The sequence below is a fragment of the Lissotriton vulgaris genome, chromosome 4_1 (genome assembly GCF_964263255.1).
Source record: "Lissotriton vulgaris chromosome 4_1, aLisVul1.2, whole genome shotgun sequence".
NCBI classification, from domain to species: domain Eukaryota; kingdom Metazoa; phylum Chordata; class Amphibia; order Caudata; family Salamandridae; genus Lissotriton; species Lissotriton vulgaris.
In genome coordinates, this window is record NC_141691.1 from 1105625838 (window position 1) to 1105645662 (window position 19825).

Here is a 19825-nt window from a genome sequence, read left to right on the forward strand (position 1 = left end):
GATCTGGCTCCCCTATTAAAGAGCCACGAGAGATCACCACTCTATTGGCTCAGTTTTTCTATCCCTGTCGAAAGATATGTCGCCCCATATCCTTATTGGATTCGTCAGTTAAATTACTCTGGCAGGTTATTTTAGGCATACTTGAAGAATAGGCAGAGACATACTCTTTCTTTTATAAGGTGCATTTGGTTTTAGACTGCACTTGGGTGTGGTTAAACATGCACTTAATCGCTCTCTAATTCAAGGTAAATACATCAAGGCCATGACAGGAGCCATTTATGTGACTTTTCCTGTGCCTTTGGCTTAATGAACAGAGAGAAATTGCAGCGGTTCATGGAATCAGCGGACCTTGAACCTTCTATATTGGTCCTTTTAAAAAGTCTTCGTTGAGACACCTTCATGAAAGTCGGCTACTCTCAATCAGACAACTGCACAAAAGCCATAAACGTTACCAGAGGTGTATGGCAAGGTTGTATATTAGCGCTCTTTTTATTTTTTATAAATGCCCTAGATAAATCTTTAGCCTCCAGAGCCACAGATGTTCCCAAAATAGGATCTTGCCCTGTCTCGCTGTACTTTTGTATGCGGATGACGTGGTCCTTTTGGCCCGCACAGCAAATTGTCTACGGGAGCTTTTAGATTGTTTTAATGATATTGTGAGTAATTTTGATTTACAGGTGAACCCAAAAAAAATATTTTATTCTGACTATTGGGTCAAGGAATACTTGCTCCAAATGCTTCACTATTTGAGGGTTTCCCATTACAAAGATTTCAAAATGTATCCATCTGGGTCCTTCATAGAGGACGAGGCAAGCTTGCCACTTATCCTTTAATGGCATAAAGTCTGTGTTACTTCTGAGTAGAGATTTTCTAGTAAAATAGTTGAGGACTGACTTCAATTGAGTAATCCAGTGGCTATCCAGTGGCTGGCATATGTCAAGAACTCGCTTAATGACTATGGGATAACTACATTTTTCGATGCCCCTGCAAACACCAGCATCTGTGATAAAGTGAGATTAAGAAGACTTTTTTTTGCACAGAGAGAAAGAGAGAATTGTATTATCCTTAAATATGGCCACTATCTCTCAATATGTCTCACCCTCCACTACCTCAGATATTGAGACATATCTTAGTTGGGTGGAGAACCCGCAGTTAAGATTTTACCTTATCCACTCAAGACTATTTACAATTCATTACCTAGTGGCCTTTCTCCAAACAAGGTCTTGGTTTAAATCACTCCAATGTTGCCCTATTTGATGGCTTTTTGATTAAATCTACCAGCACTTTATGCTCTTTTGCACATTTCTCCGCACTTTAAGATCCACTATTGATACTGGTTGCAGCTGCACCAAACTACCAAAGATATTTTTCCATCTACAGAAAAATACAATGAATAAGAACCAGGCAATTAAGACTCAACTTAGCCAAAGAGGGGTTTGTGCAGTAGAAGAGTACAAATGGTAAATTAGAAAATCAAATGCCTCCATATATTCAATTCAATTCAATTCAATTCAAAGATTAACTTTATTTGGTTTATCACAACCCTAAAGTGTACACAATAAGAAAGAGAATGGCAATCTAGATTAAAAAATTAAAAATACATTTTCTTAAAATTTTGCGGTTTTAAAAAAAAATCATCTTTCCAGTCCCAGCTTTGACTATTCATTTTTTAAGAGTAAAGTCTCTACTAATGTCATGAATATTACACCACAGCATATTAGAATATTCGAAGTGGCACCCATCCAAGTTGCTACCGCCTGTCTGCAGGTACACATTTTTAGGTTATAAATGCCTCCATATAAAGTAACATTACTATTCAATTTTTTTTATCACAGAGATAATCTTAAACTCACCTTGCGAGCATGTGGATTTCGATGGTAGTAAATCTCTTTGTATTCATCCATCCATACTTCTGCAGCACGAACACTGTTAGCTAGAGCTTTGCTTCGTGAGTAAGGTGCTTGCTTGGGAAAAACATGGCCAACGTGAGAACAAGGATGAACCTCAAGACTTCCACCACACTGCCAAATCTAAAGAGAATATATTCCAAGTTAGAGTATGACGTTTCTGTTCGCACTAAATACACTTTACAGAAATAAAAACACAGACCAGGGCATTTATGCAGAAGAACATTCTAGAACAAGGCTGAATCTCTAGACTCCCTGCTCTTAACATAGCCTATGGGGTGTCTCGGGGTTCTATCCTACCATCAAAACAGTTCAATATTCACAAACATCCTTTGGGACTCCTGCTGGAAAACAAGAACATTGATTTCAAAACACCGCTGACACCCAGCTAATCCTAAGAATTTCATATTGTGAATGCACCATGGAAACGTCAGAAAAAAATTGGATTGTCTTTCTCTTTGAAATTAAATCTTCCTAATATTAAATTTGTACTCGTGCATTGTGGTTCCTATGCTCCACTGGTCCAGCCTTTTTGTATTCAATTGGCATTGGGGAACAATTTTAGTTAAGTTAACAATAACTCAAATTCTAGTGGTTCTGAAGAGATCCTCATCCAACAAGACAGCTTTACTTTGCGAAAATCATGTGATCTGTACCCAGTACACATTCTCCATACAGAAAAACTACAGATTCTATTTGATGGCCTTAGACATGCGGCAGGTGATTGATGCCTTCACACATTAACGGAGGAAATGCCATTTTAACCATTCTTTCCATTGAAACATTTATTTCAAGTGTCATGACCCAGAATTGTTTGGACAAATCAATCCTAGATTACTCTAATTATTATGAACATCTATTTGTTCCCTTAAGAGGAACAGATGCCTTAAAAATCAAACGACTTCTCTCTCAAACAACCATCATATCAACACAACAAAAATCCAGCATTGCACATAGCAAGCGTTTCAAGAGGACAAAAAAGTACACGGTGGGCCCAGAAGACCCATTTAATATGAAAAAAGCAAACTCTCTACAAGGGTTGGCTCCATATCTAGATCTCTCTGCCAAAAAGGTATTGCTCTGATTCTCGAGCAAGGCACTAAAAACGAAACGTTCCAAGCTTGTGATAAACCCCATCTTCCTGTCCATTGATGCCACCCTAATAATGGTTGCCATGAGTATGGTTCAGTAACAAAACTATGTGTCCCATTTTGCAGTAATGTACTGTGCTCCTCTGTAAACCTCTGCACAAGCCATATGGGGAAGTCTGTGTGATATAACATCAGCAATAAATAAAATATTTTTTAAAAATTGGACACGTCTGTGCAGACTGTTTTAGAGTAGTGAATCTCATGAAGATAAAACAGAGTATGTTTAAAGAGTAATGTACAATTAAAATCTATAAATATATTTACTTTCACACTACTAAGAAGGGACTTAGCCAACTCCAATTTAAAATATGCCTCTGGATTCTCTACAGAGTAGGTCCACATTCATCACATTGTGATAAATGCAGCCTTACTCTTGCCTAGTTTGCGGGCTTCATCTCAGGGTGATGTCTGTCATACTCTCAGAATGACAGAATGGAAATGTCTCACTCTATTCAATTAAAATTAAATTATATCCTATTCATTTATGGATGCCAAAAATCGTTGGCATGCATATTGGCATTATTCTTTAACCCCCGTTAATAATCTGTCTACAATCACTAATGTCAAGACAGCCCAAAATAATTTGACAGAACTTTTGATAAATCATAATGTGTGTGTCTATGATTTACAGTATAACATTTACCCTTAAAACATCAATACATCAGTTAGATCCTAATTCATTAAGAAGTTTGTTCTTGCTCCTACACACAGCTTGATAGTTAAATGTGAACTGCAAACTATTTATTGCAGAACATGCCATTAATTGGAACACAAAGGTTCTCTGCACTGCTGTATAGGTATTCACCCTTGCCCAAAATAACCCAGGAAGTGAGACTCTGGTATTTCTGCCTGGTTTTTGGCTTGGACACACAAGATGATCATGTGTGTAGGGAGGGAAAAAGGGGTAACCTGAGTAGGAAGGAACGGGTCTGGAGAAGAAGAAGATTAATGGGCAGTCGGTGGGGTGTGCACTAAGCGTTACAGGAGTCTGTAATCCTTCAAAGTCAGATTTCTGATTATTTAAGACCCCTTAGTTTATGCAATTCAACCTACTATTAAAGTTATTTCCTTTACTAGGGTAAGTTCATCTTCCAGTGATACTTCTTTGTGCCATGTTTTATGTGGAAGACAATCTATCAGTCATCTCTGCCACTTCTTGAATGCTTAGTGTGTCTCTCAGCTACTGGGGTGCTACATTATCATTTGCCGCGGAGGTTGAATGGGCTAAAAGAGCTGCTGCCCCCTGTTGCCTTCTTCAGCCTGGGCTACAGACAGGTTGCAACTTCTCCTTGAGGGCATGAATTTAACCTCAATGTGATGCTGTGCAACAAGTGCAAGGAGTGGGAAGATGGAGTGTCCAATAGGGGAACAACAAGGGACGGCCAGGATGGAGAATTCCAGGAACCCGCTTCTATTCCCAGGATTCCTGCTGTCACTGGAGCCTAACATTCATGGCCGTCAATACACATCAACAGCACCAGGCACCATTTAAATGGACAATGGTGCCAGCAAGATTACTAAAGGTAAATGTCACTTATTTTAGGGGACTACCAGAAGACCACTAACCAGCGGAGCAACTGAAGTTGGTAATCTGACGGGAGGGGCTGGAAATCTGACCTGCAATGTTACTTCTTTTAAGAAGGAGTTGACTCTGCCCAAACCAGAGAACAACATTATCTAAAGGGCAGTGCAAGCCTAATAGTGGATCAGAGAAACAGAATGAGTAGGTGAGGAGTAGGGAGGGGAAGTGAAAGCATTTGGGAGACCAGCAGTGCCACGAGGCCCTCAGAGGGTTAGATGGAGAACAATGTGTGCTGCGAGGCACCGGAGAGGGAGCTGGAGGCAGAGCAAGTGTGATGCACTATTTTTAATGGATTTTCTCCACTTTATAGTTCAGGCTCCCTCCATCAACCTTACAGAGATGAAATACTTAGACGGGCCATCCTTGACAGGATATAAACATTGCCCACTGGCTACATGCTGATCACTGAAGCTAGCACATTACTAAACTGTGCCATCTCGGGAGATAAACGTGATTTTCTGCAGGGGATTTAAATTACGTGCTTCCTTCTTATAGGATATCAGACATTACTGTCCAAGTCTCTTAAACTTGGGAATAAAATCAGCCCTGTCTATAATTTTGTAGTAAAGGGTCTGGGTGAGGGCCTGAATACAGTTTGGAACAGGTACAGAATGATTTGAAGGACATGGTATTAGTGATCACTGAAGTATTTGGGGACCAGAATATTAAACTGTTTGTGGATTCAGGAGCCAGGATCACTAGGATCACTGAGGAGCTATTTCCGGCAAACTAGCCAAGTAAAGTGTTGAACGTCCAGAACGCGCCCCAGTTTCCTATGAGGATAACAGAACTTAGGTGTCTGGATTTTTTGAAGAATTGTTTGTCTGCAGAGGAAGGAAAATGTTTGGGAAAATATAGGTGGAATAAAGGGTTTGAACATGCTAGGAAGGTTCCACCAAGGTCTGTTGAAAATGGTTTTGAGGCCAGGAACTAAGGACCAAGTTTCAGTGGTGTGTGGGGACCACAAGGAACAAATAGGAGACACATTTCCTTTTGTATTTTTGGGTGAGGTATGCACTATCAAAGGTTTCTGTCACAAGATAAAAGTTAAGGAAGGCTCGACTTCTATTAAACACAAACTGCGTAGTGTTCCCTTTTCCGCTAGAGATGAACTTGAAAGGAAGTTGAGAGAATTGTGTGTTACAAAGGTATAATAGAGTACTTTGGTTGTCTCCATTGGTGGTCGCACGTAAATGGGACAGGAATTTGAGAAACTGCATTGATTTCTGTAGCCTAAACAGAGCTATATAGGTGGACTCATCCTATTCTGACAACTGCTGACCAGTTGACACTTCTCCTTAGGTGCAAAGTGGTTCAGTAAGTTGGATTTAGCTTCGGCATACAACCAGAACCTCGGACCAGGCAATACACAGCATTTTCCTCTCCATTTGGCACTTTCCAGTACTGGAAGATGCTGTTCAGTTTCAGAGAATCATGTGCCAATTGCTCAAGGGATAAAGTGGGAGGCAGCATTTCAGGATTACATTCTGATATTTGCAGAATCTATAGAAGAACATGGCTGCTTTCTTAATCAGGTACTATCCATATTTCAAGAGTAAGGAGTGGTACTTAAAATGGAGACGTACGAGTTAAAAGACAAAGTAGAGTACTTGGGACATGGTGTGACTGGGAATGCATTGAACCCAGGCCAGGTTTGGTGGATGCCATTGTCCAAGCTGTGGCACCTGTGGGTAAGACTACACTCAAGTCGCTTATGGGGTTGTGTGAATTTTATGCCCAATTTAGTGCTGATTATGTTTCTTACATAAATGCTTTGACTGGGTTTTAAAGAAAAATGATGCCCTTTGTGTGGGAAGTCAGGTGTGAAGAAGCCTTTGAATGGATTAAAACGGAATTGGAAAGCTCCAGGTTTCTTAAACCTTCTAATCCAAAAATGTCTTGCTCACCTTAAAACCATCTCTCTGCAAAAACGTTCAAAAATTCAAAGACTGTTGGTATGCAATATTGAACAAATGTTCTCTTGATTTGATCCTTTTAATTATTGAGGAGTTATCTAATATCCTGGAAGAGCTATCAAAAGAAATAAACAATGTGAAATCTGAGCTTACCAATTCGATGTCCACTGATGAATGGTCGAAAGTACTAGAAATTCAATTAACTAAACACTGCCAGGAGATCAATGAGAGGAAGATTCGGAAATTCCAAAGAGATACTGCAGACTACAAGTTGGGAGAGGTGTACAGTTGGGCGGAGGTATATGCTAGGAGACGACAAAACAAACCTTATTCACAAAACACTGAAACTTCGTCTAGAGCAACCTTAGTGGTGTAACAGTCAGATGGGTGCATTTGAGAGAATATCAGCATAATGAGGGGGGAATTAAGAGTTGCAGATGGTAAGGACCGGAATCTGCATAGTAGTAAAGGGAATAGGACTATGAGCAAGTGAGGCATCCTGATGAGAAGACAGAGGGAGGTGGGGGCACTTGAACAAATAGCACATAAGAGTAATAACCTGGAGACGTTTTAAGGCATGGGCAAAGTGGGGTCTGGCTGAGGGCCCCAGTCTTTCAGGGGGACCCGTAATGGATAAGGCATAAGGCTCTGTTCACCTCACAGTCCTGCCCTGATTACCTTGAGCTGGAATGATTAGTATACATACATTGTTTGAAATACCATTTTTCTTTATTTTTTTAACGTGGGTGATGTGTGGGAGTCTTTTATAGACATGTAGTAAATAAATATTGTTTTTATGTTTTTCAACACCATGCAACATCAATGAAAAAGTTCCTGTTAAATCTCACACGAGTAATGCCAGTTGAGTGCCGAGATTATTTGCAATAATATTGGTGAGCTGCTGCTAAATTACAATATTTAAAACACTTCACTATCCCTGAATATTAATGAAAGCCATTTAGAATTAGGACCAGTGTGTCTGTACAGTGTCAGTGACCTGGACAGAGAGGACATGAAAAGGTAGAAAATTGATCATACATTCAAAGCTGTTCCTAACAGGGGCCACCAAAATACATTTGGCCCCCAAAATCCTCAACTTAGGACTGTCCCTAGGATGGAAAAGGACTGTGAGAGAGTTGCTTCCCGAGAGGTGTTTCTCAGGAAAGGAGCAGTACCCTGAGAGAAGGCAGCACACAAAAGGAGAAGTCAGAACAATACCCTGACAGGTTTCAGAGAGAGGGGATAGCACCAAGATGTATAGCACAGAAGAGGGCAGTTGCACACAAAGAGCAGTACCATAATCAGAAAGCCTGAGAAGTACCCTGAGAAGGGCCGCACAGGAACATCAACATTTCCAAGGGACAGTAGTGCATTGAGTGCATCAGTGTGAGAAGTTGGCCTGATATATGATGTTTCCAATTCTGGAACCACCTTGTATCAGTCCAAACAATCCCTTATGGTGTCTGGTTGTAAGTCAACCTTATAGACAAGCTATCTTAATGGTAGCATAGACTAAGCAGCCTTAAAGGCTAAACTCAAGAGGTTGTGTTAACGAGCTGTTTTACCAGTCACAATCCTGTAATATCAAATGAAAGGACACCACACAAGTATATATTATAACAATATATGTGTTTATTTCTAAAATAATCCCCAGTACTCTTTATGAGCAAAGGGGCACAAGCGTTAAATCAAAAGCACAGTATAACATACAAAGTTGCACAATTATGGATGAGGGTGGGAGGCCACTCAAACCATATATTAAGAAAGTGGTATAAGAGATACCAATCGAACAGTGGTTAGGCCTAGGGCCTAGGGAATCGCTGGGAGCAGGCGGGACAAGCAATGCTGAAGTCGGGAAAAGCCTGCGGGATTCGGGTGCATGGCTTAAAACACACGCATGCACCAATGCAAAGTCAATGGTGCGTAAAAGTTACACAAATACAGTTTAAGGATACTTCCGCTGAACCTAGATGGACAAAACTTTAGACACAGACCCTAGAGGTGTGTACCAGTGTGGGAACACCGGCGTTGCTGAGTTACCTCACCCACAGGAAGCGGGTGCATAGGGTCGAAGTGGCGTCGGGTTTCGTCACGCAGGTTGTTGGTGCTTGAAGCTGAAGATGCTGCAGGCGATGTGAAGGAGAAGTGTCCGGTGTGATCCAAGGGTGGATCAGAGTAGAAAAGTACCTGAAAGCAGAGGGGACAGAGTCTGGGTCACTCAGCAGTGACCAGGGTGGAACCAGGACGGAACCAGGCAATGTCGGGCGCAATCAGGTGGTTGTCGAGGAGCTTCTCTCCGCTGCCACGTGGGCTCTGGGGCATCTGCGACGTCCAGGAGCGGGTCACGAGCTGTCCCACGCAGGCTCTCACCGTCGGCGCGGTCTGCTTCAAGATCGGAGCAAACAACACTTGGCAAGAGCAATCCACGCAGGACTGGAAGATTACTTCTCACCCAGACCAGGAGGGTCAGAGCGGGTGCTCCTTTTCAGAGGAGCTGGGGCAAGTCTGGAGCAACCAGAATCGCAAGTAGTTTTGGGTTTTCGCCGGCACAAGGGCCACAAGCCAGCTGGCAAGTGACCGGGCCAACGCGTCGAGCTAAAGAAAGCAGAAGGGCCCCACGCAGCACTCGTCGAGTGTAGAGGGGTGAGCTTCGGTGCAAAAGTGGCTCAGGGTTGGTGCTTCTCAAACCCCGGTGTACAGCTTCGAGGGTCACTCGTGGGCTGCACGGTCAGCGTCTCGTGGTCTTTTCAAGATGGTGTGCCCCACGCTTCCTGTCGCCTCCACGGGTCTCAGCTCTGCAGGGACTGTGGATCGGGCTGTAAGAAGGCAGGCAAGCTTGATCTCGTCGATCTCTGTTGCTCGAGTTCCGGCGGGAACTGCAACAAAGCAGACGTCGCGGTGCTGGATGGTGCCTGTTTGCACAGGGTGGTCCCTCCTTGACCACAAGGGAGATTCTTCAGTCTTCTACGTTGAGTAGGATGTCGAAGGGTCCAGAGTTTCGTTTCAAATGTTTCATCAGGATAATCTGAGTGCGTTGGCACTGCTCCCATTCTTATACCAATCTAGGGGGCTGGATTACCTGCTAGGTCCCCTCCTATGGGTGGGACCCAGGAAGGGGGTGGATACACCCCTTTCCCTTTGATCCAGGCCGCGCTGGGACTGGGGCTGGTGTGCCCCAGAACCGGTTTGGCCGGATTATGCAAGGGGCAGCCTTGTGCGCCCCAGGCAGTGTCTGGTTTCTTTCAAACCTCCCTGCTACAATCCACTATCTCCTGTCTGGGGTGGTGTAACACATCCCTGCGACAGGAAAGCCTTTGACCAGGCCTCCTCTGCTGAGTTTCGGTCAGCAGCAGGAGGTCAGACTCGTGTCTGTGGCAGAAGCATCCATTTTGTGGATCTGAGGCTCTTTTAAAAATCACTGCGTTTCAGTAAAGTAACATGTCTTCTCCCTCTAGAGGGGTGGAATGCTATCCCCTTCGACAGAACTGTCGAGGGGATAGTGTACCAAATCGTATGACACCTTCCACGACATGTTTTGATAAAGCCAAACCAAAGTTGCTATATAACCGCGAGGATTATAATGCACTTAATAGTATATGGTATGGCATTATCCCGAAACAGCTTTGGGAGTTGTTCCCGACAGCTGCAGACAGGCTCAGCTCATGCCAGAGCTCCATCTCACATTAAACCACGCACTCTGCCTCCAGGACTGATAAGGCCTTCCATACGAGTGGCTCACAGGTTTATATGTGTCCAGATATAGGTTTAGATATAGGTATACTATATCTAAGCAAGGGGTGATTACACCCACTTGCCCCAGCTGAGTGATCAGCCAGTTGTGTCAATTTAAGAACCAGCCAGGGGTGGCAAAAGCTATGCTTCAGCCCCTGGTAGGCCTTGGTGGCACCTATGCCCCGAGCACCTATAGTGCATGGTACAGGGGCTGACAAGAAGTCCATTTTCCAATTGGGTTATGTACCTATAGTACATGTATGTGAATTTAGAGAGAGAACAGCAGGCTGGGGGTCTGATTAGCAGGCCCACAGCCTCAATAAGTCGAAAACCAGTGAAGCAAAAAGCAAAAATTGGTGTGACCATAGGATAGCAGACCCTACTCTCCTACAATCAGTATAATGGAGCTGCATACTTTTAGAAAGCTGCACATAGAGGGGGGATTTTCAGGGATGGAACTGCGTTCCAAGAGAGAGCAGCACACAGAGAATACAGAACAGTATATAGAGGGGACAGTGGAAACAAGGTGATATCCTAAGAGACATCAGTATCATAAAGAGACACCATCACCAGACTAGAGGTTCACAGGGAAGGGGCATTGACTGTGAAAAAACACCAGAGTAGTGTCCGTGTGAGAGGGGTGGGGGGGCAATCACCCTATATAGGGGGGCAACATCCTAAAAGATAGTTGCATCATGAGTGTGACAGGAAAGCACTTTCTGAGAACAAGAGAGCAGAACCCCAATGGAGGAAACACCCAGATTCAGTGAGCAAAAGTGAGTGAGAGAGAGAGAGAGATTGAAACACACAGCATACAGAGAGGGGGGTCACTCTGTGAGAAAGTGTGGGTAGCATACTGGGGAGTTAGCAGCCAGTCAGTCAGTACACTTAGGAGAGAGGAGAGGACTGGTATACCTTGGAGACATAATAGCACCACCACAAGAAAGGAGCAGTACCTTGGTAAGCAAATAGGTGGACAATGACCTGAGGAGAAATACTTTCAATTATAGATAGGTTGGGTCATTGGAAAAGGTATATTTGAGGCCATAGGTCTAATTGTGTACTATGAACATTTCTGACAAACCACAGTAGGTCCGATTTATTTATTCTTTAAATCATATGTTAAAGGCAATTGGCCTCTAGGGATTGGTGGATTAAGGATGGATTGATATTCTATGTGTAAAAGGCCCTCTGGACATGTAATGTGTTATATGGATTCTTACAGATTACTGTAGCAGGCAAGGGTTCTGGTGAGGTTCTCTCCTTTGACAAACTCTGCAAGTAGATTTGCCCTTTAATAATCGTTATTAAATCTCGTGGGAGAGAGATAAATATTGTTTTGTGAATATTTACAATGGTTTTACTGTATGCTGAGGGTTGCTTTATGGGAACATTTATGCAGAATGCAGTAGTAAGTAAATGATGGTTACAAGCCAGTGATAAAGGCTATACGCTAGATTTGTTCATTGAGAACATTTATGTCAGATATCTGATTTGAATATTTGAAAAGCTACAACAAAGGAAGTAGGCCTGTCCATTTTATTGTAAAACAGGTTTGTTAACGCAAATAGACATTTCCGAGTGGGTTGCTATTTGGGTGCACTAAAAGCTATACACAGATGTTGTGTTAAATGAGAAATTATCTGGTCTGGTCTGTTTACTAAGTTACAACAAAGACAGTATGCCTGACTTACTTATTGTAAAAAGCATATATTAAAGTTACTGCAAAGGAATGAGACCTGACTTACCTAAACTGAGATGTTTTTATCACATCAAATAGGCCTTTGGGGTGGATTTTTATTCCACTGTGTTGAAGGCTGTAGAGTGGTATTTTGTTACAAAGAATCTCACAATTACGTTTTTTTGTTTGATTTTTGGGAGTTTTATATAGCGCAAACTCAATCCGAAGGCATCAGAGCGCTTCACATGAGCACCAGTTTCATTACAGACGGGCACATTCATTTTTGTTAGGCATGGGGAGATTAAGTGATGTGTCCAGACTCACAGATGTAGAGCGTCCCTGCCGAGACTCGAACCTGGTTCCCCATTTCGAGGTCGACCTTGCAAGCCGTTAGACCACATACACTCCTTAGTATGCAAGCGTTTAGATATTGGTTTCCCCCATGAATTATCCGTTGGGGTAGAATATTTGCACCGTGACAGTCCTTTATAGGGACTTGTGATTTTGCTGACTCTTTGCCTGATGGCTCCCTTGTGAGAAGGGATATATATGGTTGTTTTTTATGTTTATGTGGTTTTAAAAAAAAATATTTTTATTGAGTTCTTGGCAGAGAAACAGTGACATAATGATTACCAAATATCCGACATCTAAATCTGAACATAATGAACTAAAATACATTGAAATCGCCTAAGATAGGTACAGATCAAACAAAAACTTTGTATTTAATCAAAAACATGATATCCCAGATCCCAAATATCCAGCACTGAACACTTTTCTCAATCAAAGTAATCTTTCCAAATTTTAGTAAATTTACGTAAAGCTCCAATCCTTTTTGCATACCTAAATTCGCGTTTTCTGACTCACTTAATTTTTTGAAAACATTCATCTGCTGTTGGAATTATTTCTGTTTTCCAATATTTAAGAATAAGAGATCTGGCAATTGCAAAAATGATGTACAAAAGCTTCACTAAGGAATCTTCCAAATTAAGCTCTGGATCAACCCCAAGTATAATTAAATTATTATAGCTAACAATCGTAACATGTAAATATTGAGACAATATAAAAAACATTTTCCCAGAAAACCTTGATTTTGGGACAAAAGGCAATAATATGTGACCAATTCGCCAAATCCGGTTGAGTGCATCTAAAGCAATTAGATGATGCATTACTGTACATTTTGGACATCGCTGCCGGCGTATAATACAATAGCCATTTGCTAAAGAAAAGCATACGTCTCCAGTTAGCACCTCTATGGACTGTGAAATTTAATTTATTTAGGGTTTTCCAGTTTATTTCCTTTAAATTGAAGCTTTCATGCTTCTGCCATTTTTTTATCGCTTTGGCACTCACATCCTCCTCCCTATTTTCCGTCAAACTTTTCCTCCATGCTCCCGCCCTCTTGAATACTGGGGACCAAAAGATATCATTCGTTAAATTAGAAATCTGACTTATTTGTGTTATATCAATATTGCTCAATAACCTATACAGTGCTACATATGAGCCCATAAGGAGAAAATTACCACGTATTAACAATACCATCTCACCGGGAGTCAACTAAACTCCAAATTTAATAAAATTTGATAAGTTGATGAACCCATATCTCGCCCAAGTAAGTGTAATATTGAATTCTAATCTGGTCCCCAATCCAAAAACAGCCTCTCTTAATGGAGTTACTAAGGACAGGAGAGAGAGTGAGTACCTTTTCAGCATAACGTCTCGCTTTTTAAGAAACCAACGCAAAGTCTTGTATCTGACTAATTTGGGTGATTTAAAAATCGCGAGTGGAGAAGGTATTTTGGATTCTTTGCAGATTAAATCAAAAAAGAAATTAATAAACAATACATCTGAGTGCTGAATATTTAAATCTGGAAAGGTACTGCACAAAATATGCATAGTAATAATCTTTCAAATTTGGTAAGCCCAATCCACCGTGTACCTTATCTACATATAGGGTTTCTATAGCTATTCGTGGGGTCTTTTTTGCCCAAATGAAGGCTGAAAAAAGGGATTCAATTTTTGAAAAAAAAAAAAGCCAGGAAGGGAACAGGAGATGGTTGAAAACTAAAAGTTGAAAAGTGGGAGTATTGACATCTTAATTAATGCCACTCGAACTAAAATAGATAAAGGAAGTGTATCCCATTTTAGGAACATAGCACGGACTTTCCTAATTAAGGGTTCAAAATTGTGCGTATATAGATCGCGTACTGAAGATGAAAAATAAACCCCTAGGTATCTTTTGGGTTTATTGGTTATGCATCTCCGAATATCTGGATGCAGGTCCGGGTTGATATTACCGCAGATTATAATCTCAGTTTTCCGTTTATTAATACGATACCCCCCCAATGCTTCAAATTGTGAAAAAATGGAAAAGGCTTGTTCTTGAGACTGCATTTCGGATTTCAACAGAAGCATAATATCATCTGCGTACAGTTTGATCTTATCCATACCATCTATCGGTGGAGAAATATTTTTACTTTTTCTTATTGCAGATGCTAAAGGCTCAATAAAAAAAGCAAAAAGAGTGGGGGAGAGAGGGCAGCCTTGTATCGTTCCTCTTTGAACAGGAATAGACCCAACCATCAGTTTATTGATTAGAATATGGGCTTTTGCTCCCTGGTACAGATTTTTAATTAAAGCGATGACTTGAGAAGGTATACCAAATCGATATAAAATGAAAAAAAAGAGTGTCCCAAACTACTAAATCAAAGGCTTTTTCTGCGTCTAAAAGAAGAATTAAAGCCGATACCTTACGAGTTTCAAAAAAATCTAGTGCCTCTACTAAATAATGTGTGTTAGTGAGCAGTTGACGGCCAGTGATAAATCCATTCTGATCTGTATGAATTAACTGTGACGCAACCTTATTAAAACGAATGGAAAGCAATTTTGTAATAATTTTGTAATCAGAGTTTAATAAAGTTATAGGCCTATAAGACTTTGGGTCTTTTGCTTTTCTTTTTTTCAAAAAACTAACCACTGTGCCATCATAGAAGGATGTCGGGATCAGTCCCCCCTGAAGCATTGAATTTACTAATAAAAGAAGTACTTCAGAAAGAGAACCAAAAAATGTAATAAAAAATTCGGCTGGAAATCCATCTGGGCTTACCGTGTGGCAGATTTTTAACTACCAACTCCAATTCTTTACTAGAGAAAAAAGAAGCCATTACTTCTTGATCCATATTGGAAAGAGATGGAAGGGATTATTTATTTAGGAACTCATTTAAATTAACTTCATCCAAAATATGGGAAGAAGAGTAGATGTTTTCGTAATGGGATAACATAATTGCTCCTATTTCCACCTGATCCGAGGTATCTAGTCCGGTGGTAGGGGATTTTAAAGAACGAATCAGGTTGGCTGCGGCTTGTTCTTTTACTTGCCATGCCAAAATTTTCCGGTAAAGTTACTATGCTCATAGGATTTCTGCGCTTGCCTATAAAAGATTTCCTCGCTTCTTGAAAAATAGTGTGCACTCAGTTCACGTTTTGCCGCACTTAATAGGTTTTTTATCTCAGTCGAGGGATTGTAATATTTTTGATGTATTAAGGCCTGTATTTTTTGCTGTAGCTGGTTTTTTGTATCAAGAAATATAGCTGCTTCCCTTGCATCCCTACTTATAACGATGCCCCGAATATACGCCTTCAAGGTGTCCCATATAACATGGATTGGCGCTGTCCCCATATTTCGTTCTAGAAAATTCTTGATCTCCGCCTGGACAGACATAACCCAAGGTTCATCATTCAAATAGGATTTATTGAAGACCCAACGTTTCACCTCAATAATCCTTACATCTAGCTCAATTTCAAGGACAAGCATTGCATGATCGGAGAAGCAATTATGTGAAAACTTATGGTCCCGACTAGTCAGTAATGAAGAAATTAGGAAAAAATCTATACGGGAAAATGACTTGTGCCTCCCCGACCAACATGTATATTCTCTTTTATGAGGGTTTATTAACCACCAACACTCAGCTAGATCTAAAGTTCTGATATTATTAAGTATAGTCTGATGAGATTTGGGTTTAGACTGCTTTTTGCCACCCAAGGTTGAATCAATTTGTGGGTTCATCAATATATTAAAATCCCCTCCAATAACTAGATCTCAGTTGACCACAAGGAGAGACTGAAACATTTCTTCATATATTAAAGGGCAATCGTTAATGGAGCATAGAAGTTTACAAAAGTAATGGGAGAAGGTCTATTCTTAATTTTGCATTTAGCCCAGCACCAACGGCCCTGTTTATCTGCTTCAGTAAGAATTATTTCTGCCTCTAATTTCTTACTAAAAAAAAGTGCAACCCCCCGCTGTGACTCTGAAAAGAAAGAGAAACCTCGATAGTCATGGAAAATGTATCTGCTTTAGAGATTGCGATAGGAGTTTCTTGTATCATAATGACTGCAGGGTTCTCTGTTAGAAGCCATGCCTCTATTGCCCTCATTTTCCTCTTATTATTGAGACCGTTAACATTAAAAGAAATTATTTTCAAACCAAGCTTAGACATAGTACAGACATATGATTAAAGTGCATATCGTAAATTTCAACCCTTATTTCCCCAGACTTCTTAGAACCATCTGCTCCGTGCTTAAAAAATATACTAATCATCAAACATAAATAACATAACAAAACATCTCTCCACCAAGAACACCTTTTTTTTTTATCCTCCCCCTCCTCCTCCCCCTGCCTGTGGCGCCCTACTAACTCTATCCTCTCCCCCCACGCTTGCCACAGCACCCTTTCCCTTAACCTTGGGGTATAGTGATGAAACACCCCCTGACCCCCAGACCCGTGCTCCTCCCTCCCCTCCCAAAACCAAAGAGTATAGCCATGATGGTGTTTAAGGGTAACAAAAGAAAAATAAAGAATTACACCGTTCTATCACCATTATACTATTATACATTTTGTATTTCGTGTAGCAAATCCTGTGCTTCCTCAATATCGGATAGTAGATCGAATTTACCCTGAATCAGAGATTGCTGTGCTATCATCGCCTGAGCACCTTGAGCCTTAAATAGTTGGAGCATCTTTACAAATTCTTTCCTACGTCTGGCCGCAATAGCTGACATATATGAGAATATTCGGCATTTCACCGTAGCATTCACAGGGAATGGTCTTTGTTTGATAGCCCTAGACAATATTTGTTCCTTTACCCTAACATCTGCAAAATGTAGTACAATAGTGCGCGGAAGGGTAGAGTTCGGAAATGGTCGAGCAGGAACCTGATGGGCTCTTGTTATAGTGAGGTCTCCTTTATATTCCGGTATCACCCCTTGTTGAAGAAAAGAGGTTACCCATGCCAATGCGTCTGATCCCTCAATTCCCTCAGGAACTCCTACGATACGTAGGTTGGACCTCCTATTATAGTTTTCCAACTCATCTAGTTTTAGTTCAAGAGCCTTTGAGGTTTTTGTAGTCCCTTTAATGTCTTTTTTAACTTCGACCATTTGATCCTCTAGTGTTGAAATCCGTTCTTCTGCTTCCACTAAGCGGGCTGGGAAAGTAGATACTAATTCCTCGATTTTGTCCATTCTCTGGTGGATTGCCGAAAGTTCTGCATTTTGCGACCTTTTTATTTCTCTAACTTCATCCAAAATCAGGTTGAGCATATCTTTCACGGACATTCGCATCTCTCCCTCTGTTTCCGTATTCATCTCAAGCAGAGGCCCAAGGTGGTCTGCCACTCCCCCACCTGTCCCCCCTCCTGCCCCCAGATCGGCGACTTGAGGTGGCACCGTTGCTGCACTTAATGTATCTTTCGTTTTATCATTAGAAGTATCGAATACTTGCTTTGAGTCACGTGCAGAATTGGTGAGAGATGCCAAGTTTGAAGGAGTCGCAGCTATACTCGGATCCTTGGCAAAGATTATACCATTCGATTGATTTTGTAATGTGTCCGGGTTCATTGAATTCTTTGGGGGGACCAAGTTAGGAGATATGTATGGTTGTTATGGTAGGTTTGAGTTTGTTTTGGTGATGTGCCAATGATAAAGGTTATATGCCTGATTGGTTCATTAAGGAAAAGTAATGCCCAGTGCCATAGGTTGAATCTGTTTATTATGCAAAATCACAACAGATGCAATAGGCCTGACTTATTGTGAGAATCGAATGTTAAAGCCAATAGACCATTATGGGAAGATAATTTTTACACTGCATTAAAGCTTGTATACAATGTTTTTGTTACACAGAATCTTCAGATAACTGTAATTGGTCCATATTTTGATGTTTGAGAGCTCCCTAGGCAGTCCTACAGGGGCGCTCATCTTACTTACATTCTTTTAATTTATTCTGCCTTTGCTTGCTGAGTTTGTGTCTGTTTTGCTGCAGAAGGGTAAGTGGGTGAATGCAAGAATGTCTCAGCAGTGGATAAATGGATTCCTTCTCACTCCTTATCAGGTAGGCAATGTGGGTTGCTCTCTCAATTACTTGGCATGTTAGCTCCGTATTATCCCTTGGTGCGTCAGGCCCACTCTACCACTTGGCATGTTAGGGCCCACCTGGAAGTCCAGCTCTATCTGCACCCCTGTAGGTGAGTCATATAAGAGTATCCTCTATGCCCCAAAGTAGGTGTCTTTTACCATCTTTTACCAAGGACAACTTTGCTGGAAAAAAAGTTCTGTGTGCACATCTACCACTATGAATTCCTATCTAAGTAATTTAATCCCTCTGTCTATTTCACTGCATTATGGGAGGTGTCAGGAAACAAATATTTAGGACATCTCACCTTCAGTTTGGATTTGTGTCTAGCTATTATCTCCAGTACTCAAATACATATATTTTCCTCCTTTAACATGAAATTATAAGACAAGGGTTTGCTCTAGTTTTTTCAGTATGTCATCTTGGGTAAATTCAGACATACGCTTCTGTCGTACTTCCTTCATGACTGTTGCCAGTGCAATCTCAAACATATCTGATATTCATTTGGTCAAAAAGCCCTTCATTTCGCCATCTCATCATTATACTCACTCCATTAGAGTCAATTAATTTCTCCAGTCAGGGGTGTTGGCACACTGGAGTCTCAGGACCATCAATAGTCTCTCCTGCACCTTGGTGATGCATTCATTTACGAACGTTTTGTCATGGTCATCAGCGTACACAGATTGATCTATATGTATCATGATCTTCTCTAGTGTTGTCATCAATTGAAGCTGGTCAATTCAGAATTTTAGGGAGAGTTGTTCTCATCTATCCTCTCGAGCATTTCTTGGTAATTAAGCTCTTTTGATAGAATTCCTTCCAGATTTTTGCATTCTTTTCAAGAACTCATTTTTGTTGAAATCTACGCAATTTACCCTGGCTAACCAGTGGTGAAGTGCTTGTGGTCTCCCTTTTAAACATGTCAAAATTGCCTTGGGCCTAATAGCCACATTTAAATAACTTGTAGGTCCCATGTATGCGGTACTACCTCTTCCCAGGACCGGTAAAGCATGTTTCCAGGCTTGCCACTGCAGCCTGGATGTGCAGTTTTAAACTGAAAGTTCGGCTTGTCAAAATCACCCATTTGACGGGCCTAGACACTCCTTTTTAATATCTATAAGTCACCCCTAAGTTAGGCCTTACTCCCCTACAAGTCAGGGTGCATGATATTTAAAAATAGGATGCGAAGAAACGAATGATTTACATGTCATGACAGTGAACAACCCCCAAAGTGGTGACAACGATACATATGTGCTAAGGTAAAAGGGTTCATATCCCCCAAAATAGGGGTCTAGCTTTGTGGTGGGGGATGAGAGAGAACTGATTTGAGGAGTATTAGGTAGTTTTGGGCATGCAGAGAGTCCCAGAGGAGGATTAGGGGCTAGTCTTTGAAAGCATATGTCAGCCACAGGGAGGGACACTATATTGACCCTAGATAAAGCTCACGGGA

At 41.2% G+C, this 19825-nt stretch overlaps 1 protein-coding gene across 1 annotated transcript in view; it reads right to left on the minus strand.

The window, feature by feature from the left end:
* Window positions 1-19825, minus strand: part of GALNT12 (polypeptide N-acetylgalactosaminyltransferase 12) — a 648514-nt gene that overhangs the window by 178060 nt on the left and 450629 nt on the right. Inside the window, exon 6 of the mRNA XM_086965330.1 lies at window positions 1854-2030. Within this exon, the coding sequence (XP_086821456.1) occupies window positions 1854-2030 (177 nt within the window). The remainder of the gene's footprint in view (window positions 1-1853; window positions 2031-19825) is intronic.